This window comes from Microdochium trichocladiopsis (assembly GCF_020744255.1).
Source record: "Microdochium trichocladiopsis strain MPI-CAGE-CH-0230 chromosome Unknown B0I36scaffold_4, whole genome shotgun sequence".
Taxonomy (NCBI): domain Eukaryota; kingdom Fungi; phylum Ascomycota; class Sordariomycetes; order Xylariales; family Microdochiaceae; genus Microdochium; species Microdochium trichocladiopsis.
Genome location: NW_025763547.1, coordinates 1,963,437 through 1,990,924, shown reverse-complemented (window position 1 = coordinate 1,990,924; position 27,488 = coordinate 1,963,437). Strand labels below are relative to the sequence as shown.

The window sequence follows — 27,488 nt, the reverse complement described above, 5'->3', positions numbered from 1 at the left end:
AGGATTAGTCGGCAAGGGCCAGCGAGGTCCCATGAGCCTGCTGCCTCAGTAGCACCCGCCTAGCGGCCTCGATCCAGGAGGCCACGGCTCGATGGGCGGGACATGTCTGCGCTGTGCATCGAGAGGGGGGAGGCCCAGGGCAGGGCTCAAAGCAGAACAGAGTTTGGCCTTGCCGATGATCCAGGCTGCACATCTCTGCAATTCCTAGGGGTGCCAGTTGGCAGGCCGCACATGGACAAAAACCCAATGCCGATGGCGGAATTCGAGGGCCCCTTCACATGCGCGATCGGCCTTGCATGGTCGCATTCTCAGCATCAGCCTTCGGGATGGGAAGCAAGCACATTCCGACCCCTAAACCACCATTCACTGTGTGATCCTCCCCCACCTCGCAGGCGGGACGGAAAGAGGCAACGACGTCAACAGCTGGCCGAGGCAGCGCGGGGGGCGGTCACTCGCGGAGGGCAATGACGACATTGAGACATCACTCTGAGCCCCCGCCGGATGCGTAGAGCGAGGGAGGAGCACGCACGTTGACGTTTGTGCCTGGCGAGGGGCGGGCAAGGACGGACGGACGACCTGGTGGGGCATTGCAATCCCGGGCTGTCAAAGAAACGACGAGGTCGAGGGCAGGTCGAGGGAACTTGTGCTGGGCACGCAACGCCGCGCGGGAAACTGCGTCAACAGTACATCAGCTATATCGTAATCATGAAGTGGCACTCGACTCTCTCGGCATGTCTGAGGCCAGCAAGGGCAGCGACAGCGGAGGCAGGCCCCAAGCAGTCAGTAGCTGCACATCGCACCCCACTTGAGCATGGAGAACTTCCAAGGCCCATCTGACGCCACGCAGAGTCCAGGCGTCACCTCTAGCAGAGAGGCTGCGGCGGCCTGCGCAAGCCACACCCAGCCAGGCACGCTCCCTCGCACTGCGGTGCTGTGCTGTGCCGGGGGACCACCCTGAGCACGGCGGGAGGCGTGCCCCACCGTGCAGATCGCCGATGACGTACCTGTCAGTCCACATGATGAGCTCCTGCCACAGAGCTTCACACGAGCTTCGCGACGCCGGGAGCAGTCGTGCCTGCCTACCTGCCTGCCCATGGCTCAAGCAACAGCCCGCTTGTCTGGTGCTTGCCTGAGCTACTGCACGAGCACGCCTTCCACCCAGCCAGGCATCTGCCCGCCCATCCCATTATATAAACCTCCATCCTCCCATCCCTCTCGACAGTTTCTTCTTCTCTCATCATCATCACAACAATCACATCTTTCACACAAACACACAAACACCCACAATCCAAACAAACCCCCCCAACCATCACAATGGACAAGATCAACAACGCCGCCAACTACGTCTCTGACACCGTTCAGGGTGCTCTCTCCACCACCTCCAAGGAGGCCAACAAGGAGGTCGCCAAGGACAACAACGCCTCCATCGGCACTCGGTAAGCTCATTCCCAGGCAATCATCTCCTCTCGACCACTCGCTAACATGCATTCTTTCATCCAGTGCCTCGGCCGCCAAGGATGCCGTCGGTGACAAGTTCGACGAGCAGAAGCACAACCGCTCTGCCGATGTCAACAAGGAGGCTGCCAAGCACTAAGCCATTCCCTCCTCGACACACTGAGCAATCATCACCCTTGTAACACTACGACTTTGATGATGGGACACGACTTGACGCTACGACACCTTTCCTAATATAATTACACACCGGCATGGAATGAAGGAGGACTGCACAGCCCATTGGAATCCCAGCGATCTCACAAATACCCCACTAGGCCTAGTCTTAGAATTGAGTCGCTTGCCATCTACAAACTATCTTCTCGCCTACATTGTGACTCTGTTGTGATACTGTGTGAGAGAAGGCTTCTCTTAATTATCCTGTTGCTCTTTTTGTGCTGATTTCAATAGTCAGGCGCACCTGGGTAGTGGTGGAGGCGAGAGTTGTTTGATCGGTAAGTACTGCACCACTTCCAGAGCTCAAACTGTCTGATCTAAGCACTCATCGCTTTCTCACCTAGACATCGATTTTCTGCAAGCCACATCCCCAGATCATGTACCCCTGTCGACCCACTCCACTGTCTCACACTGACCCACCCTGGTGGACCCATACCAGCTTGACAGCAATAAAACTCCACAATGGCTCACCAAAACTATCACGACCATAAGTCGCGTCAGGCTTCTCCAACCCGGGCCAAGACCTCCCATCAACTCACCAGCACCCACACCTAATCATGGCCTCCTTCACCGAGTCCCTCCCGGCCGACCTCTTCGACCCCACAACTCTCATCTCGCTCGCGTCCACGGTGGCCATCCTGGCCGTGGCCTACGCGTTGTCGCTATGGGCACTTCCTGACCGCGCCACAACGTCAGGCACTCAGCGGTTCCTCTTCATCTGGCACGCATTTGACGCGCTTCTACACTTCATCCTCGAGGGCTCGTTTCTGTACCACTGCTTCTTCTCGTGGGTCGACATTGCGGATGTCGCGGACCCGAGTAGCCTCGCCCCCTCGCCGAGTAATTACCTCGGATATCAAGGACGGGCGTACGGGCCTCAGGCCGGCGGGGACAACGCGTTTGCGCAGCTGTGGATGGTATATGCGAATGCAGACTGGCGGTGGGCAGGCGCCGACTTGGTGAGTGATCCATCAGCCCGAGGATTGGAAGGTTTTTCTTCCCAATTGACCCTCTGTCCTACGCCCACCCTCCCCCTTTTATGTTGTCTTTTGTTGCCGCCCTCAATGTCCAATGACTGACCATTCGTAGACCATAATCTCGCTCGAGCTCCTGACGGTCCTCCTCGCCGCGCCCCTGGCGTGCCTGATCTGCTACGGCCTCGCCCGCAAGGACCCCCGGACCAACATCCTCATGATTGTCGTCGCCACGATGGAGCTGTACGGCGGGTTCCTCACCTTCTGCCCGGAGTGGCTCACGGGCAACCAGTACCTCGACTCGAGCAACTGGATGTACCTCTGGCTGTACCTCGTGTTCTTCAACATGCTGTGGGTGTTTGTGCCTGCGTACGTGCTCCTCGTCGCGGGGCTGGATGTCGTCGACGCGCTGAGGGTCAGGGCGGAGGTGCAGGCCGGGAAGAAGGCGCAGTAAGGGGCCTGAGTGCTGGGCTACGAGAAGAAAGAAAAGAGACTCGGTAGGAACTCGGGGTGTGGGCGCAGATGAAAGGGGAGAGGACGGAGGAGGTTGGATTCATCTTTTTGAAATATGGATGCGTCCACGATGCAGTGGGCTGAAGTCGTTGGAGCGTAGAGTATAGAGAAGGAGAAATTGAACCTGATAAAAGGGGTTGTATTATCATTAATCATTTGTGTTGGCTACATGGTTCTTGTAGAAATAGCATGCGTCCATCATCACAATCACTTGGGGATCCCATGATGTCTTGTTGTCCGCGCCTTGTTGCTGGATATTTTTACAAATTTTCCACGCAATTTATGGCGTGACCCATCAGGAAACAAGAATACCACCCCACACGTGGGCCTTAAATGGGCTGACATAATTGTCCAGACTGCTGCCCTGGGATTCTGATTTACTGAGAATTTGTATCGGTGGTGGGAAGCAAACTGAGTTGGAAATTCAAGTTGATCGATCCCGATGTTCCCCAGCACGACGGACTGAACTACAGCCATGCCGCATAGTTTCGTGGGTTGAGAGAAGAATGGGATAACATAGCAAAGATAAGAGGACCGAGAGCAAAAACAACAAAATTAATGGGTATTGGTTAAATGAGCATAGATGTGAAAGACGCTGCAGAGCACAGTGAGCCAAACAAAACAAAACGAAACAAAACCAAAAAACAAGGGTATCAGAAAGCAAGACAAGAAGAAAAGAACGGACCGAGGGAAAGCTAGACCAAAGACGAGAAGCAGAATGGGGAAGACCACACCCGCTGCCACCTCTAGTCTCGTAATTTGTCTCCTTTTCCAACCCTGGCCATTGAGGCCTCTCTCTCGTCAGGGGAAAAAAGATACTGCAAAACCACTACACATCATCCCCCGCGAGATATGAAATTTTCAGCATCTGCATATATGCATCCTCAAACAGAAAACAAAACCAGCTCAGTATAAACGGAACAGGTCGTCCTTTGCACGCTCCAGTTGGCTCAAGAACCACGCTCGCCAGTCTCCCCAGTGGCGCACCGCGTCCAGCGCGGCGGTGATTCCCCCTTGCGCAAGAAGATATGGGATGAATGGGTGCGGAGTGTACCCGTTCTTCATGTACGTATCGCCGGCGTCGTCGACAAGGAAACCGGGTGAAGGGGCAGCAGTCAGACTTGGCAGCGTGGAGAACTGCGAGCGGGCTTGTGGATGGTTGTTGTGGTTATTGTTGTTGTTAGCCTTGTTATTGTTTTGGCTGTTTTGGCTTTGCTGGAGCCGGATCTGCGCGCGGATGCGATGGAAATGTCCGAGGACAACGTGTATTGGACTCGGATTGTCGGCGTCGGACATCACGATGTCGCCTTCGAGGTCTCTGATGTATGGCGGGAGTTCGTCATCGTTGGTGCCGAGTTGTGGTGCCGAGGTGGATGCAAAAGAGGCGGCCGGTCCGCCAGACAGGTTTGAGCTTGCGAACACCATGTTCGATGGAACAGACTCGCTGTGTCCTGGAGCTTGTGCCGACGCTGCGGACGCGCGGTTCAAACGGGCGGCATTCCTGCATTGCCGCCGAGTCTTGCGAGCGGGAGCTGTTACCCGTTTGTCCGAGCCTTTTCTCCATAAGCGGAGGAAGAATAAGTCAATTGTTGGCCAGTATAACGCGGGCGAGCATGTTGAAGTATTCCTAGTTATTGGACCTGCTGTTTCCAAGACTGTGTATACTCCCCCGGGGTCGGCAGAAGGCACCGCCTTACTTCTGCAATGCTTGTAGAACAAAGAGGATGATAAATGCCAGAACGCAACACAGAAGACGACGAGCCGCCGTGCCATACATGACGGAGCTCCAGGGAAGGGGATCGCGAACAGGGCCGGGGGAATTGCTCGACTTACATACGATGTCTGCAAGATCCCCCGGCCTTTCCATCAACACATCGCCGTCCCTGTCCCTCAGCTCCCTTGTGAGCTCGGCACTCATGCCGACGAAATTCTTGCCGCGCTTCGACTTTCGGGTGTTGGGTGCCTTCAAAACGCCATTCGGCCGTCTACCTGAACCTGAGCTAGAGTCGCGTGCAGGTTGTCGTGAGCGTCGCGTGTCTTGGCCGCGCCCGAGACTTCCACTGCCAGAACGCCATTTCTGCGCAGAGCGTGGCTCAGGGCGAGCCCGCGGGTTCCAACCTCTCCTTGCCCTGTAGGTGTTTCGAGCGTCGTCAACCTTGGAGTTTATGTTGCGAACCATGATGCTGACCAGGAGAGGAGACTCTGGAGCTGGTCGGACCGACAAAACCGAGAGTTTCGAGCGGGTTGTGCAGGAACCACTTGGTCTCGCGTTGAACTTGAGTTCGTTGTGGGGAGATGCCGTTCTTGAATGCAGTAGTCAGATAAGTAGTAACGTGGGAAGCGGTTCCGAAGAGGGCGTTGAGTCCTTTGACTGCGTGAGTTTGCAAGCCAGGCAAGTTGTGTAGTCGTGTCAAGACAACAACAACAACCGTCGTGTATGAGTATTCCACGGCGGCCGGCCATATATGACGGACATGATGGGTGCCTTGTGGGCCATGACTGGGCCGAGCCGCTGTCACGGCGAGGCAGACGGCACAGCTGCGAGCCATCTGAGGCATCGGGAGGAGACGAAGCAGGAGACGACGACGCATCAATCGGTGGGTTTGGTGCAGGTCAAGTAGAGGAGCGTGGCGGCGGCGTGAGTGGGCAAAGAGAGCAAACCGCGGTGTGCTCGACGCAGTCAGATGTGGTCAGCCGTCTTTGTTTGCGAGGTGCAGCAGAGGCAGGCCCTGTGGTAGCAGTCAGATGCTCTCCACGCTCTGGGTGTTCTGGTCCGCGCGGGACAAAGAAGCCACGGCTTGCTCATCTCACTCCCTTTGACGGCGAGGTGGGCGGACTATTATTGTTCTTGCAGAGCAGAGTCCTTGTGCGTTGGCATTGTGTCTGGGACGTGGCTTTTGATCAGCAGACGAATGGGCCAGCTGCCCAGGTGGAATTCTACGCCGCCCCACGACTGCCCGCGCATCTTCCCCGGGCTGGCAAAGGTAACGATGATGATGATGTCTGTTGGCAGGTCCCATTGTGTTGGGGGCGTGGACGCACGTGGTTGGTGCAAGTGGGCGTCGGCTGCTGCCGAGAATGGCTCTGCCCCAGAGAGCCAACTAACGGCAGCTAATTGGCAAGTGGCAGTTGTGACAGCTAGTTCACTGCCTCTCTGCCAGGCGTCCTCCCCGACGTAGGTACAGGCTCTTCATCGGGATCTCATAAGGAGAGGGCTCTCATTGCTGCAGGGAATGAGGGCAGCCAGCTCTGTCCCCAACACTGCATCATCATGCACGCCCAGGAACCTTGCGGCTTGGCCCCAACAAGACCCTGGCAACTGCAACTCCCCAGCTTGGACCCTGAGCGGGAGGTCCCCTGCTCCCGCCCTGGCTGCCAATCACGCGCGGTACATAAATCAGCCGTCTCCCCACCATCTCGAGCTCTCACCCCATCATCGTAAGGTACTCCGTATCTCCCGTACCTCGAGGTAGCTCTGGTAGTTTTGTGCTTTGCACCACAGGCTCAATCCGCCTGCCTTATTAAACACAGCGACCGCTCCGTCTGACAGCCCTCCACATCGCCGCCATGCCTACCCAAACACAACCCCCGCAGCGCGGCCTCGTCAGCCGCTTCCTCTTCCTCGGCCTGCCTCTGATCCTCACCGTCATCACAAAGCGGTCGCCCTTCTTGACGCACACCATGGCGCCCACCCAGGTCTGGGCCGACTCGCCCATCGAGCTCGTCGCCACGCCTCAGTTCCAGACTCGCAAGGTAAGCTCACAGTGCCACACTTCTCAACGCCAACATCTCAGACTGACCCGATATCCTAACCCCTCCCTCGCAGACCGACATGTTCACAGCCGGCGCCTCGCACATGGCCCTCTTGCACAACTCTATCCTGCGCGGCTACAACTCGATCTACCTCCAGGCCCCGCACGTCCAGCCGGCCGACAAGGCCGACTTTGTCGGCTACTGCAAGACCTGGCACAAGTTTGTCACCTCGCACCACGACGACGAGGAGGCCACCCTCTTCACCAAGGTCGAGGAGCTCCTCGACGACAAGACCGTCTGGTCCGAGACCCACGCCGAGCACGAGGCCTTCCTGGCCGGCCTGGCGCAGTTCGGCCAGTACCTCGCGTCCGTCCAGAACCCGAGCACCGATTTCTCCGGCGCCGAGCTGCAGAGGATCATGAAGACGTTTGAAAAGCCCTTTGGCGAGCACTTCCACTCCGAGATCAGCACCATCGCCGCGCTCGCAGACCACCCGAACGCCCCGGCGCCTGGGTCGCCCGAGGAGGCCGAGGCCGCAGTCACGTTCAAGACATGGGGCAAGAGCACTGTCTCAAAAGCCGGAACGTGGGACGTCGTGCCGTTCTTCCTGCAGAACCTGGACGGCACCGCCGAGGATGGCATGTGGGCGAACTGGCCGCCCATGCCGGCGCCTATCCGGTGGGGGCTTGTGAATATCGGTGGAGTGTTCCATGGCAACTGGTGGAAGTTTTCGAGTTGTGCCAACGGGAAGCCGAGGGAGCTTTATGCTTTGCAGGGCGCCAAGTCGTAGTAGTAGCTGTCTCGGGTATCGAAGGAAATTCGGGAAACTATGACAACGATACTTGTCTACTGCCTTGTACCAAAAGGCATTTTTACGCACAGGTGTTGGCATACGACATCTGAAGAACGATGGCCCAGGAGTATCGGTGAGTGGGACGCGTTTTGAGCGTGATCATTTGGCGGGAACTGCTTGCTTGGGGCCAGTATTTGATGAGGTCTATTTCGTGGTCATGATTTTCTTTTGCGTCATAGCCCATTGAGAACTTGGACCAGGCCACCCATGACTTGGACATGAGCGCTGCTGCGACGCCAAGTCGGGCAAATGTGGACCTCGAAAGTGGAAGCCGACGGGACGCCCTAGACGCCTCCGACTTCTGTTCCTGGATGCCCACTTGCCCAAAAGAGGAGGACGAGCCACGGCCGGGGCCCAAATCGGGCAAGGCCAGCCACCAAGCGCAACGACGATCGTGGGAAGCTTCCCCAGACGACAGACACCCCGCACCCACAGTCCAACCGCCTCTGTGCTCGGCAGACGTCGATAAGAGCGGCCGGTCGCGGGCCGCTGGTCAATGCCATAATACACTCTGAGAACGCTCAATCATGATGCTCGTCTGCCTGTGTTGACTCTTCCCTTTATTCCAAGCCTCCTCTCCCGTCAAGTACACCCTCCCAGAACGAGCACACAGAAAGCAGCCATGGCGGACCCTTCTCGACTCCAGCACTTCCCCACGAAGCCGCGGGTCGTCATCCTGTCCGACATATCCAACGAGCCCGACGATGCCGAGTCGCTGGTGCGCTACCTGCTGTACGCGAACCAGTTCACGACCGAGGGTATCATTGCCTGCACGTCGACCTGGATGCGCACAAAGACGTGCCCGCAGGACATGGACAAGATCATCACCGCATACCGCGGCGCCGTCGACAACCTCAATGCCCACGCGCACCCGGACATGCAGTACCCTTCCGCAGACCACCTGTTGGGCCTCGTCCGCTCTGGCCCGCCCGTGTACGGCATGGCCGCCGTGGGCGACGACATCCCGCTAAGCAAAGGCGGCGAGCTGCTCCTCGAGCGCATCACTGCCTCCTCCTCCTCCTCCTCCGCCCCAGACTATGCCCCGCTGTGGGTGCTGTGCTGGGGCGGGACAAACGTCCTCGCCCAGGTCCTGCTGTACATCAAGAACACCTACCCTCCCGCCGAGGCCGCCGCCTACCGCTCGCGGATCCGCGTCTACGCCATCTCGGACCAGGACGACACGGGAGCCTGGATCCGCGCGCAGTTCCCGGACGTCTTCTACATTGCCTCGGTGCACGGCTGGAACCAGTACGGCCTCGCGGCGTGGACGGGCATCTCGGGCGACAAGTACTACCGGTTCGACCAGGGCGGGCCCGACTTCACAAAGATGACCAAGGAGTGGATCAGGGCCAACATTCAGATCGGGCCCCTGGGGTCCGCGTACCCGGACTACATGTTCATCCCCGAGGGCGACACCCCGACGTTCCTGTACCTGATCCAGAACGGGCTCGGCGTGCCTGAGCACCCGGAGTACGGGTCCTGGGGCGGGCGGTACGTCCTGAGCGACGCGGGAGCCCCCTCGTCCCCTTCGTCGTCGTCCGTGTCCCAGCCGACCATCGTCCGGTCGCGGCACTACGGCGACGCGGTCGACACCTCGGTCCCCGGCGCCGACGGGCGTCTCTACACGTCCAACCACGCGACCGTCTGGCGCTGGCGCGACGCCTTCCAGAACGACTTTGCCGCGCGCATGCAGTGGACCTTGTCCCCGGACCGGTCCAAGGCGAACCACCATCCCGTCATCTCCATCAGTACGGACACCAGCAGCACCAGCAACAGCAGCAATAACCCAAACAACGACGACGACAACAATAACGACAGCACCAGCGCCCCCATCACAATCTCCGCCGAGGCAGGCAGCACAATCCGCCTCGACGCCTCGGGTACGTACGACCCCGACCCGGCCGACACCCTGACGTACAAGTGGTGGCACTACAAGGACCCGAGCGCCACGCAGTGGTGGGTCGACGCCGAGGTCGCCGACCTGACCATCACGCCGGAGAACAAGCAAGGCAGCATCGTCAGCGTGGCGCTCCCCCCCGCGGAGAAGTGCGCAGTCGACATGATGACCCGCCAGGCCCAGAAACTGGGCCAGGTGCTCCATCTCGTGTTGGAGGTCGTGGACGACGGGTCGCCCCGGCTGACCTCGTACCGCAGGGTGCTGGTGCAGGTCACGAACAGGGAGCTCCGGGGCGGGAGGAGGAGCAGCAGCAGTGCCGAGGGCGGCGGCGGATTCGAGGCCGTGGGGGACGTCATGCAGGGCTTTGCGTAGATGGCTGTAAAGGAGGGAAGGGAGAGAAGAGAAGGGGGGGGGGATGCATATTTGTGTTAACTTTAGATTCTGGATTGTATAGCGCTTCAGAAGCCGCGTTGATATGATCTGAGTAAGGCGGGGACGAGAGAAAGAAAAAACACAAAATGCCACACGTTGTCGTCGGTAGGAGTTCATGCGTGATTGCCCATAGACCTGATTGAGGTCACAGTAGAAGTCGCCTAGTGTGAGGAAATATGTCAGGGGAATCCACTCGGCAAGGAGATCAATAATGCTATTGAATACATCGCTTGCGGAAGGAAGTCTTCAACAATGCCCGTCACCAGTTTCACGAGCTCGGCGGCCACCAGGGCCGTCCACATCGCGCTTTCATGAAAACGTGGAAACACGCAAATGTACAAAAGAAACAAGCACAATAATACTAAGGTATAGCCGCTACCAACGACAAAGAAAAGACGAGACACTGCACCTGTACCCTCCTCTCCCCCTCATACCCGAACCCCGAGCTCACCCCTCGCTCCATCCCATAATGGCCTTCTTGGTCAAGTCATACTGCACCCACTGCATTATCAGCTCTCCAACATCGCCGACAAGCTTCTCGTAGTGCTCTCCAGGGAAGAACAGGCTCGTGTGCGCCGCTGTCTCGTCCATGTCCTTCATGAAGATCTTGACCCACTTCGGGTCAGGCTGCCCGTTGATCTTGCTAGGCATATTGATGAACTTGCGCTCCTTGAGCTTCTTTGGCGGTTTGTTCTCTTGCTCCGCCGCTGGGGGTGACCTAGCCCCCTCAGCTACTGCCTGAGAATGATCCGTGCTCAACTCGGCGGCTCCTGAGTTCGAGTTCTGCGGACTCAGTTGCTCGTCAGTCAGCGTCGCTGCCGCCGCCGCACTCTGAGCGATATTCTCGGCATCCGCGACGGCTTTGGCCTCGGCCTGCCTCTTTGCCTCTTCTGCCTCGTCCTTATGCATTTGCTTCTCGGCCTGCTTCGCCTGCTTCTGCGCCTCCTTCTCGCGCTTCTCGGCCTCCTGCGCGAGCTTCTTCTGGCGTTTCTCGATGATCTTGTCGCGCTCCTTGATGGCCTTGTTACGGTCTTTGACAGCCTGCTCATAGGCCTTTAGAAGGCGCTTGGACTCCTTCTCTGCCAGCTTGCGCGCGTCCTTGTCTGTGAACTTCTCCAGGTCCGGCAGTTCTGGTGGCGACGGAGGCTCGGGGATGGCCGGCAAGTCAAGTGACAGTGCTGAAGTCGCAGTCATGAGGTCGGTCAGAGTGCCTGTAGCCGACTCCTGTACTATCCTTGGCGGACTGGGAGATGTTGCTTCGCCGTCCGGCTTCTCCACGGCAGATGCCCCTTCACTGGGCTTCTCGAGTATGGACGAAGCCGAACTCTCAGCCCTGGTGTTAACATCCTCCTTGCCAGCATCTGGTTGAGACGTGGTCGTTTGCAGGCCTGTGCTCTCATTCTTGTTCTCTGAAGGAAGGGGTTCGTCATCAAGAATCGGCTCGGGCTCAAGCATCTCGAGCTCAGACGCGGACCAGTCACTAACTGAGCGGTGAGACGGTGACCCGGCCTCCTTAGGGATAGGGCCCAAAGCGTTCACGTTCAGTGTACTGTGCTCAGAGGCTTGAACAAGCTCCTTTGGCGCTTCCCGCTTGTCTGCAGATTCGGTCGCTGGCTTCGAATCTGCCACCACTACCGAGTCCAAACTCTGTGTTATCATGGGCTGTGACTCTTCCACTTTTGGACTCTTTGGCACCTTGGGAAACCCATAGCAGACCGTATAGTATTGGACGAAGCGGACTTGTGGTGGGACGTGCGGGAATCCATAGTTCTTGATATCGTCAACATCCTCGAGCTTGCGCACGTTCTCATAACGAGCTTTAAGCCCGCCAAAGTCCATCAGGCAACTGCCGAACTCAAGATGGGACATGAGGTGCTTTGTGGCCGCATCGATCAGCCCTTCCGAGCTGTGCTTCTTGGCGAAGTGGACAACGTTCTTCCACCAGCTCCGATCCTTGAGTCGCACGTCGTTGGGGAAACTCGGATCAAAGTTTGGATCCATCGTTCTTGCCCCCGCGAAGCCCGGTCCAGGCGGCGGTATGCTGGAAGCTGCTGTGGTTTGCGAATCGAAAGAGCTTTCCGAGTAGAGAGACTGCGTGGGTGAGAGTACATCACTCTGGCTGCCAGTTGCGCCAAGTTGCGCACCAGGGCTGGTCGGCGAGCCAGGCTTCTCTGGTTTGGCGCGAAACAAACTCGATATTCCAGAAACGACGATACCTGGATGCAGGCCTAGGATGGGAGAATCAAGATGTACTGCGCCAAGAATGCGATGCCTCAAATAGGTTTGTTGTGGTTGTTGTCCAGGCTGGACACTCCTAGTCAGCCTTTTGGACTGCATCACACGGGTTGGAAAAAGCGCGGCATCTTTGCATGCTTACCATCAAGATGACATCCGCAGCCAAAAGGCCGCCCATGGAATGCCCGACCAGGATAACGTCGGTGGTGGGAGACTCATGGGGTTGGAGCCAACGGCTAAAGTTGTCGCGAGCAACGTCGATGGCCTTGTACGTCTTATACCGGGGATAAATCTTGGAATGGATGACATGGGTTTCCGCCAGGGCATCCTTCAGATAGCGATGAACGTGAAGCGGGAAGGACTGGAAAGATGTGTCGTTCCCCATGAAGCCGTGAATATATATGATGAGGAGCTTCCTCCTGGCAAACTCCTCATATTCTGGGAGCGAGGGCACGAGAGACTGTGCAGATGACGCCCGTGGGTCGGAAACGGTGTAAAGGCCATGACCACCGTAGGGCTCTGGAGACTGCAATGTGCTGATTCCAGGCCGCTGTGTCGAATTGCGGCCATCGGGGGCCTCGAGCGAGCTGCGACTTGACGGATTGGCGCCTGCCATTGTCCTCTCTTGGTGGGCTGAACAATGGGGATTGTGCCTTGGCGTGGATAACGGGGCGCTGGTCGTGACAGCGCGCCTCAGCTGTAGGCTTGTTGCATGGGGATGATGGATTGCCTTGTCTGACGCAACGCCTCTTATATACTGAGCGTCCTGCTGTGTTCTCGACGCAATGTTGAGTCAGGGTGTGTGGTCCCGTTCTGCGGGGGTGCCTGGTTCTTGGAGTTGCGAAGAGCAGTGCGGAGCCGAAGCTGGGTGATGTCCTGTCCTCGACAGAGATGACTGGGGCGCGCAGGACCACGAGCTTCGTCCCCTTAGACGAGGGAGCGGAGAAAATGGATGCAAGTTTTACGTAGGGCAAGGAAGTGCGAGGCAGATCCTACAAATCACTGCCAAGCAACGATCAACTTTCTTCAACTTGAGCCTGCCCAGGTGGTTGAGGAGGGGTGTGCACCCTGGATGGGAGTGACGACGCGGGGCCCACACCAGGTGGACAGCAGCTGAAGGGTGGGCAAGCTTTCTGGGCGCAGCCAGTGAGGCAGGCCTCTTTGGGTCGTCCTGCGCCGTGCCGCAACCCACAATCCAGGCACCCGCGATGTATCTCTAGGTGTGCAATCTACAGGGCTCTTAACCTCTACGCCTTTCTCTTGGCGGGGTTGTCCGTGTCGGCCCATTGCACCATCTGAGCTGGAAGTCATTTGGTGGTTTCCCGCCCACCAGCAACGCAGCTTCCCATGCTTGGACAAGGCAAATGCTCTTAGAATCAGACAAGCACACAGATGGTGGTAACCGATGATTTAAAGCATGCTCTTCGCTGTATTGTAGTAGTGGTATCAAAACTAAGATCATGTCGCAAGGGTAAGTATACAGTATACTTTGTGTTTTTCTCCCGCCCAACTATTCAGTGTGATACAGAAACAAATGACTTTTTGGGCGGCAATCCTGTGCTTCGTAAAGCATGCATTTGTAATCAACGAATTCCAGACCGATCCCTCCAAAACGCCTCGCTGAAATCAAGTAAAACATAATAATATCCATAACCAGGAACGGTGCGCAAGATCTCTGGTTGCTGGGCAGGGCCGCGATGGCCCAGTGCTTTTGGACAGATTGTGCCGATAGATGGCCATCTCCAAATGGGCTCTGTCCGTGGTGGGCGGCGATGGTACGCCGCGCGAATGTCATAGCGAATGTGAATGGAGGCGCATCACCGATCGCCGACCGCCGACAAGGGTAATGACATGTCGAATCGGATGATCAAGGTCGACTTCTGCGAGTGGTAAACTATACCTTCTTGCGCCGCTTAAGAAGATTCGAGCGATCGTCGCCGCCTGTAGAGTAGCCGCCTTCATCGTCCTGGAACGATTCGCTGTAACCTTCAAAGCTGCTGTCCTGGTAGCTGCGCTTCTTGCCGTTGCGTCTCAGTCGCTCAATCTGGGCAGCGTCCATGCTAGACGACTTGGCGGCGGAAGGCTGGGCAGACATTGCTGGTGTTGTGGGGGCTTTGGCACTGGGTTTCTTCTGAACATTGCTGGGAGCGAGATCGCCGAGGACGGCGCTGTCCCAGACGCCCTTGGGAATAGGGCCCTTTGCCATCAGAGTAGCCTTGCCGAGTGCTGATTGCAGAATGATGTCGGAGAAGCCCTTCTCGATTTCCTTGCCCTGCACTTGGAACGCGTGCCATTCCGTTTCGGGCAGATTGATCATGGCGAAGAAACCCGCTGGATCGTCGACTTCCTTCCTCGTGCTGTCAAAGTGACCATTGACGCCGAGCTGCTTCATTTGTCCCTTGTACGTCTTCCTCAGTGCGTTCTTCTCACCGTTGGGTTTGACACGAGCGTAGTCGGCGGCGATACCCGTGAGGTTGAAGATCTCAAAGAGATCGTCGCACATGTTTGGGTATGCCACGGAATGAGCTAAACAAGAGCAGTGTCAACCAAAAGAGGTCTACAAGACTACAATCACTCCAAACAACAAGACATAGCGTGATAAGAGCGTCGCGCGCTGCACAAGACGTCCTCGCCTCAGATGATAGACACATGTCGTGCTGCAGATACAAGGAGGTTGCAGTAGGGAGCCTTACGAGTTCTGCAAAGGAGATACTTCTCGCCAACATCGAGATGCAGGTCTTTGATACCAGAGTTGCGAGGATCCTCGAGGTAGGCTTTCTTCCCTGCTAGCCCGGCATCGTGATCTGTGCGCTTTCGCTTGAGGGTGAAGTCGTCGAGCATAGCGGAGTCGTGATGGTCCGAGGCGGAAGTGCCGTTGATCGAGTGAGCGGGAGTAGGCAGCGTGGTCATACTGGACGCCATCGACGAGTTAACGCTGTGTGAATGGTCGGCAGTACTCGGTGAGAATTGCGACGGGCTTTGTGGTGTCTGAGGATTGAAGGACATGGTTGCCGCCGGCGTCAATCCGCGCAAGGATAGATTGGATTCGTTTCAACGAGTGAGAGCTGTCAAGGGACAGACAGAAAAATAATCCCCAAACAGCGGATGAGACAAGCAGGTTGGAGCAGTGGTAGCGGCGGTGACGATGCTGCTGATGGAAAACACAGTGGTGTGAGACGAGATGTGAGCGACGATCAAGCAGACCGGATTCTGGCACCTAGTAAAAGGGTCGGAAAAACTGGTATTTGCAACAGCCCGCGAACAAGGCTCGGAGATGTCACAGCACCACGACGATCAAGTCGAGGCTGAAGTCGTTAAGCTCGAGGTGGCAAGCAGAAGCTTGCGGGTGATGGTCTCAATGAGTGGCGGCTCGCGCCAAACCGCCGACCGGCTGCGGTGGTCTGTTTTGGTCGGAAATGGCCGCCAGCATGCAGGAGAAGGTCGTGCGGCGGGCGGGTCGATTGAGACGGGACGAAAAGGGCCGACGGATTAGAGCGCGACTGAAGGGCGAAGTCGAGGAGGACGTCTTCGCTGGCGCTGGAAGGTCTTGGATGAGCTGCTGGCCGTCGATGGTCGTGAGCAGCCAGGGCGAGATGAGGAGTTGCAGGAGAGATGGAAAAGACGCCCCGACCATGTGGCAGTCAGGTGAGGTGAGCTGGCAGGCAGAAGGGGGAAGCGGATGGGGGCGGCGGGCAGCGAGGGCCCGGGTGGGCGTGGCCAGCCAGCCAGCCAGGCATGCGTGCCCAGCCCAGTGCGTGCGTGCTGCCGGGTGGGTGTGGGCACTCCTCGTCTCCTCGCTCTCCACCTGAGCTGGCTGGGCCAGGTGGACCGGGCCGGGGCAGGCTGCCAGCACCCGGGGCGTCGGCCGATCCGATACTCAGGCAAAGCCATCCATTAAAGCACGCGCTCGCTGGGCGCAAAGGAGCGCGTCCTTATGCGTCACAGAGGGTGACTGAGCCCTTCACAGTGCTGTCCTTCCTCCGTGTCCCCTTGACGCCCGGCCGTGTCGACCCACCCCCCGGTGTGCGTGGCTGTCGCCCTACGACTGGGAGTCGTGCGTGTGATGCGAGGACGACTGGTTCATCCATCCCTCTGATGCCAACTTCGTATTGGTTCTGTCCAGGTAAGACAGGAGCCAGGCGCCAGACCGGCGTGATCCTCAATCACACCTCGAACGCAGCCGTCAGCCTTGAAGGCAGTCCTTTCTACCACTCATTGCGTCTACACTTTAGGCACAGTCAAGCACGACGCAATCTTGACACAGCCTGATGAGCCCTGCGCAATAGACCCCTTCCGATAGCCAGCGACCCTGCCTTGTGGCTCACCAGTACGAGCCAGGTTGTTGTGTCACTCGCCTGCTGAAATGCGCAATGCTGACCTGCTGGAAGGCCGCTCTGCTTGGTGCTGATACTTGCCTGAGGGCGACGACATTGTCCATATATGGCCATTTGGAACAATCACTGAGCTCTTTTCGTTTCACGCGAGATCGTTGTCCCCACCCCGCAATATGAGCCCCTGCTGGGGCCAGCTGACTGTATGTACCTCAAGGGTTGCACTCAATGCTGTGAATCTGCGACGGGCACACCGATCTCCATGTCATTGGCCCCGGGTTCCTGCCGCCGCATGTCCTCGCACCGCTCTTTCGTCTCAACTCGGACACCTACAAGTGGTCATTGAGATACGAGGATGGCCAACGCGCTCTCCCTACAGACACGCACGCCATGGCGGAGGAGCCAAGTGGCGCATCGTGCCCAACGACCAACTCGGCAGATTCTGTTGTTCTCAATCGAGTCCCAAACGCCAAGACAGGCTCGTTCGCTGGCAGGCGAAGACCGGTGCTGCTGCAGTCATGGGCGGTCAGCGTTAGTCAGGAAAACGCACGGGGGCGAATGCGTAAAAAATGCAGTCCACTGGAACCCGATGGACTAACCCATGAATGACGTGACGCCCAATGACCTTGGCCGCTTAAGTCCGCATGCGAAGACAGCAAAGCGCCAACCAGGACCTTGTGCCGGGAATTTTGACCACAACAGCAGCCTGCAGCTTGTGCAAGCGCTGTGTGTGATCTTGTACATGTTGTAGCATCCGCGAGTATGAGTAATTGCTCTATCAAAGGTCAAAGAGAGACTTGGGAAAGCGAGTTAGTATTGAGCGCCCTCTAAGTGACATTTTGTGGAGCAAGTAGGAAGAGCGCGATCATTATCAGAATGCGAAGAGGATCTCGAGTACACCAGTAGTATCCAGGACATAATCGTCTTTGTCAAATCCAAACCAGCTCACCAGCCACCTTTCCCGCATCCTCCAACAAGATCTGCAGCATGACGGGGACTGGTCTGGTCAAACACCCTGGAGAGCTCTCGCTCCAAAGGCTGCTCGCCACACTCACTGCGAGACTGCACCCTTCGACATACGTTTTCGCCGTGGTGCGAGATGAATCGAAACTGCCGCCTCTCGCCAAACTCCAGATGCTCTTTCGCGAGGCAGAGTCCGAGGGTGTCACCGTCATCCTGACTCGTGAAGACGCAGAGGCACACAATCTGGAGCACGCCTTCCCGTGCAAGAAGATCACGCTCAATGTGAATTCGAGTCTCGATGCCGTTGGCTTCATGGCTGTCATCGCTACTCGCCTGGCGAGTTACGACATGGGAGTCAACCCCGTCAGCGCTTTCTATCACGACCACCTATTCGTCCCGTTGGGAAGGGAGGACGAAGCCATGCGCATCTTGGCAGAACTGGCAGAGGAGAAGAGGAGGGATGCGCAAGAGTCGTCTGCATGAGCGGCGTCGCCCTGAAGCGGACCCCGAGACTCAGACACCAATGGCCATGTTGAATAAGCGAGGTTGAGCTTCAAGTTTCATTGAGATTATAGATATGGGCAAAATGGATGGGGAAAGATCACGCAATATTTGTTTTTGGCCGTGACTAGTTTCTCCTAAGGTGACTGAACACTTCACCGGCGGGATACTCACCCTGGATTATCTGCGTAATAAGCGCATCTGGGACTGTGCCGGCTGTGGCCTTGGATGAATATGCGCCGCATGTTGCTATGTAGTAGGCTGCCTGAACACGACGACTGCTCTGCACGGCGTCCATCGTGGAGGTCCTGTGAAGTGATACGTCGACCAGCATGGTGCAATGTGTAATGTCCATCACAGGGTCCTTGTATCCGTGCGGGACGCATCGGGAGAGCGTGACCAGGAACCGCCACTGGGTCCCGCCCTGGCGTCCAGCGGTGCTAACTTAGTCATGTTGGCCGACATAGGCGCCACTTGGTGGCCCAAAGCAGGTGCGACGCCAGGCAACCCCCCTGGCCCTGGCCCTGGGCCCAACGGACCACCACCAGCGGCGTGCCCGCTATAACAGGGCGTCACTCCCGCACCTCCCGTCCACCGCCCTGGGTCCCCTCTTCCTCCCAACACACCGATCGTCACGTCACTCGCCGTCGGTCTTTGCCTTGCCGCGGAGAACTGATTTTTAGTCCCAGGAGTTGGAGGCTGCCGAGAACAAGGCGCATTTTCGTGGCCGCCCACTCCTTTCCTGCTCAACCCTCGCGACAATCAGGAACCACGCCGACTGCATCGAAACCGAATCCCCAGTCCCGAAGATAGCCCAGCCCTTGGAGGTCAAGATGTCTTCCCGACATGCTGTGGGTGGTGCCAAGCACCGTCTCATGTCAGAAATGCAGAATCTGGCAAAGGAGAAATGGGTCAACATCGATGTCAGTCCATTCCACAGTCGTCAGAGCCATCTCGAAACCTGGCTCTTTCCCCTCTATAAGCGGCTTGCTGACATGCATCTCACCAGCTCGTGAACGGCAACATACTCAAGTGGCGTCTTGGGCTGGTTGTCGTCAACTCTGACAGTGTCTTCAATGGCGGATACTTCAAGGTGTGTAGTGATACCCAGCATTCCGCCACACGCCATCTTCATGCCTGTACTTGCATACTAATCATCACAGGCTGAGATGACGTTCACCGAGGAGTACCCCTACCAGCCGCCCACGTTCCGATTCCTGCTTCCGATCTACCATCCAAACATCTATCCCGACGGCAAACTCTGCATCTCCATCTTGCACAACCCTGGTGACGACATCACATCAGGCGAACAGGCCAGCGAGCGCTGGTCGCCATTGCAGGGTGTCGAATCCGTATTGCGATCTGTACTTCTCTTGCTTGACGACCCCGAGATCAACTCTCCAGCCAACGTCGACGCCAGTGTGTGCTACCGAGACGAGCGTTCCGTCTACGACAAACGAGCCAGGGAAACCGTTGAGAAGTCGAAGGCTGATATTCCCGCCGACTTCGAAATGCCCACCAGCCTAGAGCCACCCCCGCCTCCCAAGTCGGCCGACGACGATGCAGAATTCTGGGCCGAGAGCGACGAGGAGCTCGACTTTGGTGGCAGTGACACGGACGATGCTGAGGACTTCGACGACGATGCCGAGGATAACAGTGACGACGACGATATCAGGTAGACGGTCCTTCATTCCCGGAGAGAATTCATTGCCAGTCATGGCATGCCCATTCTCATCCTCACGTGGCGCATATGGGCGATCTCCTGAACTTCTCAGCGTGCTCCTGCATAGCGTCTATCACGGCGTTTTTTGATTTCGTCATTGCATTATTGGTTGGAGTTCTGTCGTTAGGTATTGGATGGAGCACTCAGCTTTCGTTTGGTGTTTTCGCGGGAGTTTTCTAAACCTGTACGCCTCCAAAGGGAGCTTATGGCGCTACACATGGGAATTCGCTGGATTCGAGACACAGGGCAGATTTATGGGCTTGGCGTATACGAGGTTGAATTAGACCGCATCTAGTATACTCTAGCGATTCCGTGCCACTTACATTTGAATAGACTTGGCCATTTGTCATGTACTCCACGTCCTGCAACAACTGCGTGTAGACTGAGCATTAGCTGTTACTACAGCACGTGGCTATAACAGGGTGCGATTATAGCACTTCGCACCAGGACAAATGTTCCGATGGTCGATTTCATCAAGGCACTCGCTTGCCCGTATGAGGCGATACTTGCGATATAGAGGAATGAGGACACTACGTTATGCAAATAATTGTAAAAGACATCATGCGTTTTCCATGGCTCGTCACAACAAAATGCCGCCAGGAAAACACACTGCTGTCGGACTGCGGGACTAGGCAGAAACCACCATTGGAAAATATCCAGTGTCCAAGCATGGTGTCCTGTTGGGGATGATGGCTCAGCACCAGGCACACGTGGGCTGTGAGAGCTGTGGCGATCTGCCAAGAGGTCGCTCCAGTGGACTCGTGCTCAAGCAGCGAGCCACACCAACAACGAACAAACGGCAAACGTTCTATGTATTTCACTAAACACAGCTGGGAGAACAAGCAGCCAACATTCTGCGTGATTTCGCACCAGACAACAATATTGATCATCCGGCGCAGCTCAACCGCACAGCTCGGGTGGCCTGTGACCACTTTGGAGAGCCCCCCATGCACGCTAGCCTCAGGTCTTGTGTCATTGCCCGCCAACCCTGCTTGCTCCACGAACTTCAAGGCTCCCACTAAGCAAGCACCCAAGCTCGCGCCGACTTCTTCCCATGAATGCAGCGCCTGGTTGCTGGTCACCACGCACGTCCCGAGGACGACCAGCAACGACATGGCGGCTGCCGGCGAGCCGACCGAGGACCTCATTGAGCTGTTCCGCGAAGTCACTGGCCTTTCGCGACCAGAAGCCGTCGCCCGTCTCAAGGTAAGCTTCCGAGGGCGGCTCTCCACCCCCACCAATTCCCAACATGACGACGTGACGCTGACTCTTTACCGCACGATCTTCACAGGCGAATGGCAACGACACTGAGCGAGCGACGGACGAGTATTTCACCGACCCGGACAGTACAAAGGTAGTCCTTATTTCCCCCGACTTGGACTTCCTATAAGGCGAAAGGAGGAGAACAAGCCGAGTTGCTAATGTCTACTCTCCTGCAGTACAAATACGACGAGTCGCAGTTCGGGTTAGACAGAGACGGAGAGGGCGGAAATACCTCTGGCATATGTGAGAGCTGTGATTTCCGCATATCGTCTCATTAGCTTCACGCTGACTTGCGACCGCCGTGGAGCGTTCAACATCCAGGGCCCCGATCAGCTCCCTGTAGGCAGCTACTTCGATCATGGTAGCGCGGCTCCCACACGACCGCCGTCGCGGGCAAATAACAGGTCGCCGAATGGTATGTGAGCCCAAGCATAAGCTGCGCCATAGCAGTACAGTACAGCGAGGTATCAAAGGTTGCGCAGAGCTAATGCGACGCCGGCTCAACACAGGGGCGCCTTCAAATCTTGCGCAAGAAGACGACGACCTGCAGCGAGCCCTAGCCGAGTCTGCTGCCGAGTCAGGGATTGCGCCGCAGGAAGCCGGCATCGTCGATTACACGAACAACACGACCCAGTTCGGCCCAGCGAAGCGACCAGATTACGATGTGGAACAATGGGCGATGGTCCCTACGGGTGCGTCAGGACCAGCAATCGAGCCCGCACTGCCTCCTTCAGCACGCAAACGACAGCCGAATGCTCCTTCATTCGTGCGGGAGTGCACCCGCATCGACTGCCGCTTGGGCGCCATGCTCTCGATATATCACAAGATCCCGCTCGTCCGGAACATACTCCTCAGCTGTGGACGGCAATCGCCAAACTATGGCCACAGCTCTGAATGGTGGAAAGGACGGCCAATACTGCAGCCAGAGGCCCTTGTGAAGCTGCAAGTAGGACAGCAACTATCTGAAGACGAAGCACGACCTGCATTTCATGAAGAGATACATCGACTCATGGCTTTCCTGGACAGCTCCGATCGGGCATTCGCGCGCGTTGACGCGCTGTTTGAGACGCCGCCGTACCAGAGCTATACATGGCACGACATGGAGGAGAGGCTGCTCATCGCCTTGTCCAACATGGCTGAGGATCCGGAGAACAATCCTGACTTGAACATGGATCCCATGATGGTCAGGGGGCGGATCATTCCCGTGGAGCCGGACGATGATGACACAGACGGCAGCGATCCAGACGACACCATAGACTTTGCGCTTTTAGAGATCCGGATAGATCAGGAGCAATACTCATGGGTGAGGACTCTCTACGATGCGCTCGACCAGCTCATGTGGACACATGCGTTGTCGCCAGACCACGCGTTCCCAGACCATTCCAGGATGGCACTTCTCGTCAAGCCGTCCGAAGTGCTTACGATGCGCCTCATGGGCACTGGGCTCACAGCACCAATCGAGATTCCCGAAGTGTTCTACGCAGATCGATACATGGAGAGCCACCAAGAGACCGCGCTGCACCTTCAGAAGCAGATCTTTGAAATTAAGAGAAACGGGCTGCAAAAGCTGACAGCGTGGGAAGCCCAGCGGACACGTTGCCAGGGCGAAGGTGGCTGCCGAAAGTATCAGTGGCTGGAGAGTCCTCACTCCATCCAGGATTGCCATCAGAAAGCCATCAAACACGCACAGTATCTGCTGGACCGCTTGCGAAAAGACGTGCAATGGCGGCATTTCCAGAAGCAGTGGAGTGAAGGCAAAGAGCCCTATAGAATCGAGGATATCAAGCTTGCCCACACCTGTACAGGGCCGGCCGAATACACAGAGGAGGAGGAGGAGAAGCGCATCGAGCTTGAGACATTGATACAGACTCTACAAGGCAGGCTCGACCAGCTTGAAAACGACCTCAAGGGTAAGTTGCATATTCACGACTCTGAACAACGCGCTCTGTGTACTGACTGGCTTGGTTGTGCTCACAGGCTGCACGGAGAAACGAGAGGAGTACTTTAGGCTTCTCCAAGTAGTGAGCAAGCGACTGACTTGCGAAGCGAAGGACGCAGACGATGCGCAGTTCGTCTTCAGTTCGGATCCGCAAGCCTATAATGAGGTTTACTGGAACCCGAAACAGAAGTATCTTCTCCGGGGTGTTGCGCTGACCCCAGAGTTGTCGTATGTGTGCGTGCGGGAGCCAGACGACCTCATCCAGGTTGATGATGATGCTTCAACTGGGGAACGGGACCAGTGGTGGAAGATTCACGCGCCCGCCCAGGATCACACTCCAGCCACAGTCGAGGTATGTTGTTGAAGCGCCAATACGTCCCAATCAAAGTACTGCCACTAATCTCCGCTGGCACCTTTTTCAGAAAGCGACCATTGACGAAGTGTTGCATGCCGCGAGCACAGAGTCTCGCTACCCCATGCTTATTTATGCAACGGAGGCTGCAATGCAGGCCACCCCTGTGCCCCTATCAGATGCTCTTCGAGTAAGTTGATGTTGTACATGCGGTCTATAAAGGGCTTGATACTGACGCCACTGGCAGCGCTTCGTGAAACTCGACAATCGGTCCTTCCAAGCTGAGCTGTCTCGTGAGGCGTCGGAGGAGCAGCCTCCTCACCCTCCTCCCCGGCCAATAGTTCAGGGTCCAACAATCGGAAATCTCGAACAGGCTGGTGGCTACGGCCTTTCTAAACGGAAACACACAGGCAGCTCGTCGATAGCCACCAACGGAAGCACTCGAGATGAGCTTGACGAGGTGGATCTGACCTTTACCGACAGTAATGCTGACGGGGTAGAGCTCGACACGCCGCCGCCGGGCGAGGCATTGCACGTCGAGTATATGAGACCATCGCAGTTTGAAGACTCTTACCAGACTGCAGGCGGATATGGCGAGGAGGTTGACTGGTCCAAGGCAACCGCTGCTCATGTCGAGGACGACAACTCAAAAACAGGACCGGAGGGACTCGGGCCTGAGCCCTCTAGTAACGGGCCAGAGATGCAGGAGCGTGGCAGTAGTGGCGGGCTGAGCTTTGTGATGCAGCACTCTGGGCGGAGTTCAAGGCAGGGCCCGCCGGACCTGATGGATCTGGAGGCTGATCCCCCGTACAAGGGTGGCTGATGGGTCGGAAACACAATGCGAGGCAGGGAGAAATCAAAGCGATGGGGATGCCATCCATTTGGAAAGTTATCTGCATTGCAAGTTGTAGAGCCTCGAGCTCTCGGGACCGAGGAGCGTGTTGTGCAGCTCGACGTGGGATTGCTGTCAACCTTGGACAGATACCTGCCCGTCTTCGGGGTTTTGTATGCGAAACCAATGCCTATGCCAAAATGATTCAAGCTAGGAGACCATCCTTAGCAAAGTGTGAGGGCACCACCCGTGATATTAGCCATCTTGGCTTGCATTGCGATTGAATTTGCGTAAGACTTGCCGCGCCCAACCTTGGCTTATACGGGCCGTCTTCATCTGAAAACGGAGAAACTCTAAATGAAGAACCACCATCTCCCTCCCAACAGTTCAATATATTCCACCACAAATGAGTCTTTGTCCCAAACACTTGCCTTGGTCCTTCTCGATGCACTACCAAAGTGATCGGGGTGGGTGCGAGTAGAGTTCCACTTTTCCATCGCCACAAAGCACAAGGCAGGTACAGCCCAGTGTCGTGGAAGCTTCTAGAAGCTTCTATCCACGCCAAAGTCTCAGTTTTTCAAAACTGGGCATGTCCAGTATCTCACTGCCCCGATCCAGACTCGTCCCGATGATAGGGCATGTTTGAAGCAGCAAGAGCTTTTGAGGATCTGTTTTTTCGATGTGAGTCCTGTTGAAGGTGACTGGGCCACCACCCTAATGCAGGTGCTAAAGTTCTTGAGAGGATACTGAAGCAATCTTTACGTATGTAGTGCGCTTGGAGATAGCAGGCTAGTCAGATTGTGGAGGCCTGACCTGACGACACATGCTTAAGGTTCCTCTCCTGGAGGGGGCCCGAGCCGGGGGGGGGGGCAGCTTGGGAGCTCAGTATGATCCTGAGTTGAGCCACTGTTGTCGATGGACTGAGTGACTGGGATGCAAGAAAAGAGCACAGAATGGTCTAACGGATTAAATCGATTGCCGGGGTTTTACAGGTGCTCCTGCTCGAGACGGGAGTCGTCCTGTGCAGCAGCAGCAGATTCAGAAGCAGAATCACACGAGCAAGGAAACAATGGGTGTTCGGCAGTGGAGAAGCAGCGACCAGGGGTGTGTTGGCGATGGCGGCCCAATGTGATTTGCGGGAGCTGGGGTTTTGATTCTGAGTGGTGGTCTGCCCCACTTTTGGATTGCAATCGACCGACGTCAACGTCACTGGGGCTCGAGGGAGCTTTGGTGGAGGAGGAGGAGGAGCAAGGAGGACCCCACGCCGGCGGCGGCGGCGGCGGAGGGGGAGAGGGAGAGGATTGGCGTTCCCGAAGCTTCCAGCATCGAGCAGCAACAGGAGCAGCACCAACGACCAGCCTACAGCGAGCACACAACGCTTTCTGGCAGGCATGCCACACCACCGCCAACCTTGTCCAGAGCCAGAATCCCTGCTTCCTGCTGTTGCATATTATCACTCGTGCCCGTCGTAGCTGCCGGCCGCCGCCATTCCTCCAACAAACCCAATTCTGCAGCTTCCGTCTCTTTTCCTTCCTCTTTACCTCTCTTCCTCATTCCCACCCCACGAAGCAAAAAGAAAAACACAAAAGTCTTGGCCTTGTCAAGGCACTCACTAGTAACAATCGACTCACGAAGGAACATACCAGACACACAAGCGCACTCGGTTTGACGCACACCTACGCACAGACGAAGAACAAGCACATCACTTCGAGCTTCATCGACACTCTGCTCAATTGGAGCTCTGCTCAAGAAACACCTTTAAAACAGCAATCGAACAATCGTCTACTACAACCACCCCTCCAAAAGGCGAGGCAACCAGCGCCCATCCACTACGATGGTTCGCGAGACCAAGCTCTACGACCAGCTCGGCGTCAAGCCCGACGCTACACAAGATGAGATCAAGAAGGGCTACAGGTAAGCAAACCCCCCATCCTGTTTTCATCTCGAATTCGTTCCGCTGCCGTGTACAACGCTAACCACCACGCTCACAACAGGAAAGCCGCGCTGAAATGGCATCCAGACAAGAACAAGGACAAGCCCGAGGCCGCTGAGAAGTTCAAGGAATGCTCACAGGCCTACGAGATCCTCTCGGATCCTGAGAAGCGCAAGACATACGACCAATACGGCCTCGAGTTCCTCCTCCGCGGCGGCGCGGCGCCACCTCCTGGCGAGAACCCTTTCGCAGGCGCCGGGGGTGGTGGTATGCCCCCCGGCTTCGACTTTGGCGGCATGCCCGGCGGCGGCGGCGGCGGTGCCCGGACTTTCCACTTTAGCACCGGCGGCGGCGGCCCCGGCGGATTCAACTTCAGCAACCCCGAGAGCATTTTTGCCGAGTTTATGCGCGGCAGCGGCGGTGGCGGCGGCATGGGCGATGAGGAGGATTTCGCTTCCATGTTTGGCGGTGGCATGCCTCGAGCCGGCCCCCGGTCCAGCCGTATGCGCAGCCAGTTTGGCGGCGCTGACCCCTTTGGTGGACCTCCTCGTGCGGCCACACCCGAAGTCACGACTGTCGAACGGGCGCTGCCACTCACACTTGAGGAGCTGTTCAACGGCACAACCAAGAAGATGAAGATTAAGCGCAAGACGTACGACGACTCGGGCAAGAGGACGACGACAGACCAAGTCCTCGAGGTCCCGATCAAGGCCGGCCTGAAGAAGGGCAGCAAGATCAAGTTTAAGGGAGTTGGTGATCAGGAGGAGGGTGGCAAGCAGGATCTTCACTTTATCGTGGAGGAGGTAAGAACCCTTTCCCCCCGGATGTCCAAGCCGTTGTTCACTCGGGACCAGACTGCTAACCATTGATTCCCACAGAAACCGCACCCGCTGTTCGTCCGGGAGGGCGACGACCTGATTCACACCGTCGACCTACCCCTTAAGGAGGCCCTGACAGGGTGGAAGCGCACAGTAACAACCATCGACGCAAAACAGATCAACATCGAAAAGACCGGCCCGACCGGACCCGGCTCATCAGATACATACCCGGGGCTGGGAATGCCCATCTCCAAGAAGCCTGGCGAGCGGGGCAACTTTATCATCAAGTACAACATCATATTCCCCAAGACCCTGACGGCCCAGCAGAAGCAGCAGCTCAGGGAAATCCTTTGAGCGAGCAGTATATGCCGGTCGACGGGCACAATGGGGTTGATTTGTTGTACATGATTAATTGAGCTGGCGAGCGGAGGCTCGAAGACCTATGTCATTGCATATTTCTTTTTTTCCTCCTTCATTCGTGTGCAAGGACATGCACACAAACATTCAT

The 27,488-nt window shown here is 56.8% G+C and overlaps 12 protein-coding genes across 12 annotated transcripts; 9 read left to right on the top strand and 3 right to left on the bottom strand.

Moving 5' to 3' along the window:
- Window positions 1-1,314: 1,314 nt before the first annotated feature.
- Window positions 1,315-1,594, top strand: B0I36DRAFT_361881 (glucose-repressible gene protein; the record flags this gene model as incomplete). Its single annotated transcript, XM_046158558.1, has 2 exons — window positions 1,315-1,436; window positions 1,501-1,594. The coding sequence occupies 2 exons, from the start codon at window positions 1,315-1,317 to the stop codon at window positions 1,592-1,594; spliced, it is 216 nt and encodes a 71-aa protein (XP_046014008.1).
- A 290-nt stretch (window positions 1,595-1,884) lies between these two features.
- B0I36DRAFT_105807 (emopamil binding protein) lies at window positions 1,885-3,229 on the top strand. The gene is made up of 3 exons (XM_046147794.1): window positions 1,885-1,946; window positions 2,013-2,627; window positions 2,758-3,229. Exons 2-3 carry the CDS (start codon window positions 2,226-2,228, stop codon window positions 3,094-3,096), a joined length of 741 nt encoding a protein of 246 aa, XP_046014007.1. The 5' UTR covers window positions 1,885-1,946; window positions 2,013-2,225; the 3' UTR covers window positions 3,097-3,229.
- Window positions 3,230-3,846: 617 nt separating this feature from the next.
- B0I36DRAFT_105821 (uncharacterized protein) lies at window positions 3,847-5,463 on the bottom strand. The gene is made up of 2 exons (XM_046147795.1): window positions 4,989-5,463; window positions 3,847-4,708 (listed from the first exon to the last, which is right to left on the bottom strand). The coding sequence occupies exons 1-2, from the start codon at window positions 5,332-5,334 to the stop codon at window positions 4,062-4,064; spliced, it is 993 nt and encodes a 330-aa protein (XP_046014006.1). The 5' UTR covers window positions 5,335-5,463; the 3' UTR covers window positions 3,847-4,061.
- B0I36DRAFT_105803 (uncharacterized protein) lies at window positions 5,261-6,363 on the top strand. Its single transcript, XM_046147793.1, has one exon. The coding sequence runs from the start codon at window positions 5,593-5,595 to the stop codon at window positions 6,268-6,270; it is 678 nt and encodes a 225-aa protein (XP_046014005.1). The 5' UTR covers window positions 5,261-5,592; the 3' UTR covers window positions 6,271-6,363.
- A 237-nt stretch (window positions 6,364-6,600) lies between these two features.
- B0I36DRAFT_407830 (uncharacterized protein) lies at window positions 6,601-7,698 on the top strand (the record flags this gene model as incomplete). The annotated part of the gene is made up of 2 exons (XM_046161853.1): window positions 6,601-6,908; window positions 6,982-7,698. The coding sequence occupies exons 1-2, from the start codon at window positions 6,723-6,725 to the stop codon at window positions 7,696-7,698; spliced, it is 903 nt and encodes a 300-aa protein (XP_046014004.1). The 5' UTR covers window positions 6,601-6,722.
- A 685-nt stretch (window positions 7,699-8,383) lies between these two features.
- Window positions 8,384-10,030, top strand: B0I36DRAFT_240680 (uncharacterized protein; the record flags this gene model as incomplete). Its single annotated transcript, XM_046149781.1, has 1 exon — window positions 8,384-10,030. One exon carries the CDS (start codon window positions 8,384-8,386, stop codon window positions 10,028-10,030), a length of 1,647 nt encoding a protein of 548 aa, XP_046014003.1.
- Window positions 10,031-10,056: 26 nt separating this feature from the next.
- Window positions 10,057-13,109, bottom strand: B0I36DRAFT_105792 (uncharacterized protein). Its single transcript, XM_046147792.1, has 2 exons — window positions 12,468-13,109; window positions 10,057-12,394 (listed from the first exon to the last, which is right to left on the bottom strand). Exons 1-2 carry the CDS (start codon window positions 12,939-12,941, stop codon window positions 10,538-10,540), a joined length of 2,331 nt encoding a protein of 776 aa, XP_046014002.1. The 5' UTR covers window positions 12,942-13,109; the 3' UTR covers window positions 10,057-10,537.
- A 983-nt stretch (window positions 13,110-14,092) lies between these two features.
- B0I36DRAFT_105770 (mediator of RNA polymerase II transcription subunit 19) lies at window positions 14,093-15,536 on the bottom strand. Its single transcript, XM_046147791.1, has 2 exons — window positions 15,019-15,536; window positions 14,093-14,851 (listed from the first exon to the last, which is right to left on the bottom strand). The coding sequence occupies exons 1-2, from the start codon at window positions 15,329-15,331 to the stop codon at window positions 14,220-14,222; spliced, it is 945 nt and encodes a 314-aa protein (XP_046014001.1). The 5' UTR covers window positions 15,332-15,536; the 3' UTR covers window positions 14,093-14,219.
- A 1,989-nt stretch (window positions 15,537-17,525) lies between these two features.
- Window positions 17,526-18,174, top strand: B0I36DRAFT_105763 (integron gene cassette protein). The gene has a single exon (XM_046147790.1). The coding sequence runs from the start codon at window positions 17,644-17,646 to the stop codon at window positions 18,100-18,102; it is 459 nt and encodes a 152-aa protein (XP_046014000.1). The 5' UTR covers window positions 17,526-17,643; the 3' UTR covers window positions 18,103-18,174.
- A 544-nt stretch (window positions 18,175-18,718) lies between these two features.
- On the top strand, window positions 18,719-20,086 carry B0I36DRAFT_105755 (ubiquitin-conjugating enzyme/RWD-like protein). The gene is made up of 2 exons (XM_046147789.1): window positions 18,719-19,043; window positions 19,284-20,086. Exons 1-2 carry the CDS (start codon window positions 18,954-18,956, stop codon window positions 19,797-19,799), a joined length of 606 nt encoding a protein of 201 aa, XP_046013999.1. The 5' UTR covers window positions 18,719-18,953; the 3' UTR covers window positions 19,800-20,086.
- A 772-nt stretch (window positions 20,087-20,858) lies between these two features.
- On the top strand, window positions 20,859-24,691 carry B0I36DRAFT_105715 (uncharacterized protein). Its single transcript, XM_046147788.1, has 8 exons — window positions 20,859-21,049; window positions 21,135-21,197; window positions 21,283-21,349; window positions 21,414-21,521; window positions 21,616-23,016; window positions 23,084-23,397; window positions 23,468-23,587; window positions 23,645-24,691. Exons 1-8 carry the CDS (start codon window positions 20,957-20,959, stop codon window positions 24,218-24,220), a joined length of 2,742 nt encoding a protein of 913 aa, XP_046013998.1. The 5' UTR covers window positions 20,859-20,956; the 3' UTR covers window positions 24,221-24,691.
- Window positions 24,692-26,063: 1,372 nt separating this feature from the next.
- B0I36DRAFT_240909 (uncharacterized protein) lies at window positions 26,064-27,334 on the top strand (the record flags this gene model as incomplete). Its single annotated transcript, XM_046149799.1, has 3 exons — window positions 26,064-26,143; window positions 26,224-26,965; window positions 27,041-27,334. The coding sequence occupies 3 exons, from the start codon at window positions 26,064-26,066 to the stop codon at window positions 27,332-27,334; spliced, it is 1,116 nt and encodes a 371-aa protein (XP_046013997.1).
- Window positions 27,335-27,488: the final 154 nt, after the last annotated feature.

Coding starts and splice junctions, on each gene's coding strand:
- B0I36DRAFT_105763 (XM_046147790.1), top strand. CDS start 17,644: ATGACGGGGACTGGTCTGGTCAAACACCCTGGAGAGCTCTCGCTCCAA.
- B0I36DRAFT_105807 (XM_046147794.1), top strand. CDS start 2,226: ATGGCCTCCTTCACCGAGTCCCTCCCGGCCGACCTCTTCGACCCCACA. Junction 2,628..2,757: donor GGTGGGCAGGCGCCGACTTG/GTGAGTGATCCA, acceptor GACCATTCGTAG/ACCATAATCTCGCTCGAGCT.
- B0I36DRAFT_105770 (XM_046147791.1), bottom strand. CDS start 15,331: ATGTCCTTCAATCCTCAGACACCACAAAGCCCGTCGCAATTCTCACCG. Junction 14,852..15,018: donor GTATCTCCTTTGCAGAACTC/GTAAGGCTCCCT, acceptor GCTCTTGTTTAG/CTCATTCCGTGGCATACCCA.
- B0I36DRAFT_105803 (XM_046147793.1), top strand. CDS start 5,593: ATGAGTATTCCACGGCGGCCGGCCATATATGACGGACATGATGGGTGC.
- B0I36DRAFT_105755 (XM_046147789.1), top strand. CDS start 18,954: ATGTCTTCCCGACATGCTGTGGGTGGTGCCAAGCACCGTCTCATGTCA. Junction 19,044..19,283: donor AGAAATGGGTCAACATCGAT/GTCAGTCCATTC, acceptor TAATCATCACAG/GCTGAGATGACGTTCACCGA.
- B0I36DRAFT_105821 (XM_046147795.1), bottom strand. CDS start 5,334: ATGGTTCGCAACATAAACTCCAAGGTTGACGACGCTCGAAACACCTAC. Junction 4,709..4,988: donor GGATCTTGCAGACATCGTAT/GTAAGTCGAGCA, acceptor TATGGAGAAAAG/GCTCGGACAAACGGGTAACA.
- B0I36DRAFT_105715 (XM_046147788.1), top strand. CDS start 20,957: ATGGCGGCTGCCGGCGAGCCGACCGAGGACCTCATTGAGCTGTTCCGC. Junction 23,398..23,467: donor ACACTCCAGCCACAGTCGAG/GTATGTTGTTGA, acceptor CACCTTTTTCAG/AAAGCGACCATTGACGAAGT. Junction 23,588..23,644: donor CCCTATCAGATGCTCTTCGA/GTAAGTTGATGT, acceptor CGCCACTGGCAG/CGCTTCGTGAAACTCGACAA.
- B0I36DRAFT_105792 (XM_046147792.1), bottom strand. CDS start 12,941: ATGGCAGGCGCCAATCCGTCAAGTCGCAGCTCGCTCGAGGCCCCCGAT. Junction 12,395..12,467: donor CTGCGGATGTCATCTTGATG/GTAAGCATGCAA, acceptor AGGAGTGTCCAG/CCTGGACAACAACCACAACA.